General features: G+C 27.8%; 1 protein-coding gene across 1 annotated transcript in view; it reads left to right on the top strand.

The window, feature by feature from the left end:
• Positions 1-849: 849 nt before the first annotated feature.
• The window catches only part of LOC108728683 (uncharacterized), a gene marked incomplete at its 5' end in the record, with an annotated part of 4,081 nt that continues 3,220 nt past the window's right edge, over positions 850-1,710 (top strand). Inside the window, 2 exons of the mRNA XM_018457405.1 lie at positions 850-916; positions 1,111-1,657. Coding sequence (XP_018312907.1) covers positions 850-916; positions 1,111-1,657 — 614 coding nt within the window. The remainder of the gene's footprint in view (positions 917-1,110; positions 1,658-1,710) is intronic.

Below are 1,710 nucleotides of genomic sequence, written 5' to 3'. Positions count from 1 at the left end.
GATAGATTAAAATGGGACACCCTGTATATTAACCTAAAAGATACTATATGGAAAATATAAATCCTTTTGATGGTACCATATATCTTCATAATTATAATGAAAATGCTAATGCTAAAATCACATTATATACTATATTATGACAAATGACTTAAAAATATACATCTTATAAATAATAAGACGTCTTAATATATAAATGTTGAGTAAAAGAAATGTCAAATATAATATAACATAATTAGGTTTGAGATTTCTTTCAATTATGTATGGTACAGAAAATCTAAATTATATAGATATAGATTTTCACATAATAATATTCCTGCTAGATTCAGACTTATGCAATTGTTTCAACTGTGATTGCAATCACTGAGTCATGCTCATTGCTATGTCCGCCAACGAAACTTATTATCATTAAAAATGTTATATTTTCTGAAAATGTATTCCATGATTTCTGATAATTATTTTTTCAATAATGAAATATATTTATCACTAACCTTTGTTACGTGCTGCTCTCCGTAGAAATATAAATTTTCTTCTCTTTTTTCTTTTTGTTTCGCGCTAATTTATTTTTCTTTATTTAGATTCACATCATTTATCTAAAATATTTCTATTGATTAATTGAAGATATTCCTAACGAAGGACTTATTCTGCGTAGTATTGTTCCGTCATGCCGACACCGCGTGACCACCGTGTATCGCGTAGCGCGAGCCAATCAAAGCACTCCCGAGGCGCGTGCCGCGTGCCGATGTATTACAACAAGGATAACTCCGCGCGGAGTATAATATCGTGTAATCGAAATTTGATGTCACCTTTATTTATCGTATTGAAAGAAACTAATGGTATATTTGGACCAAGAGTACAAGAAATCTTATTTATACCAATAAATGTTATTGTAAATCTAAATCTGGTAAAATGACTTCAGGTAGTTAAATAAATTTCCTCTTACAATACATTTTCAGATACTATTTTACTATTTAAAAATAAATATAAATTTGCATAAACGAAATAATATATTGAAATTATAAGTCTTATTTCTGTGATACAGTTTATATTTTATTTAAGAATCTCATAGCTGTCATAAAATAGTTATTAATTTAACATTTATACTTCTTACAGACCATTTTAAAATGTGGTTAGAAGAAACTTATTTTCCAAATATTGATTCTAATACCGTTCTTCTTATCGATTCATGGACTGGACATTGTCCCAATATTATTTCAGATTTAACACCTGCAGGAAAACATATTTCTACCATGATTATACCGAAAGGCACAACAGGGAAAATACAACCATTAGATGTTTACGGATTTAGAATTTGGAAAAATTTTGCTAAAAGATTTTCAGATACTGTTTTATTATTGGAAAGTAATATAAATTTACATGAACGAAATAATATAATAAAATTACAATCTCTGATACATAATCAATTGTCATCCCCGCGATATCACAACTTATTTAAATATTCGTGGTTTAAAAGTGGTTATACAAACGAAAGACCAGAAGAATTTGAAAATCCAATAGAATTTAGTTTTGACAAAAGTTCAACAATATGTGATATCGAAGGTTGCAGTAATATAGCTGTAGTAAAATGTTCATGGTGCAAGAAGTCATTATGTTTAAAACATTTTTTCATCGAGTATCATTATTGTAATGAGTATAATGAGTAAACGAAACAAAATATAAATTTATTGTGTATAAACATTTAGAAATTGTTTC

Source organism: Mycetomoellerius zeteki, unplaced genomic scaffold, assembly GCF_001594055.1.
Source record: "Mycetomoellerius zeteki isolate Tzet28-1 unplaced genomic scaffold, Tzet1.0 scaffold622, whole genome shotgun sequence".
NCBI classification, from domain to species: Eukaryota; Metazoa; Arthropoda; class Insecta; order Hymenoptera; family Formicidae; genus Mycetomoellerius; species Mycetomoellerius zeteki.
This window is presented reverse-complemented; position numbering and strand designations above follow the sequence as displayed.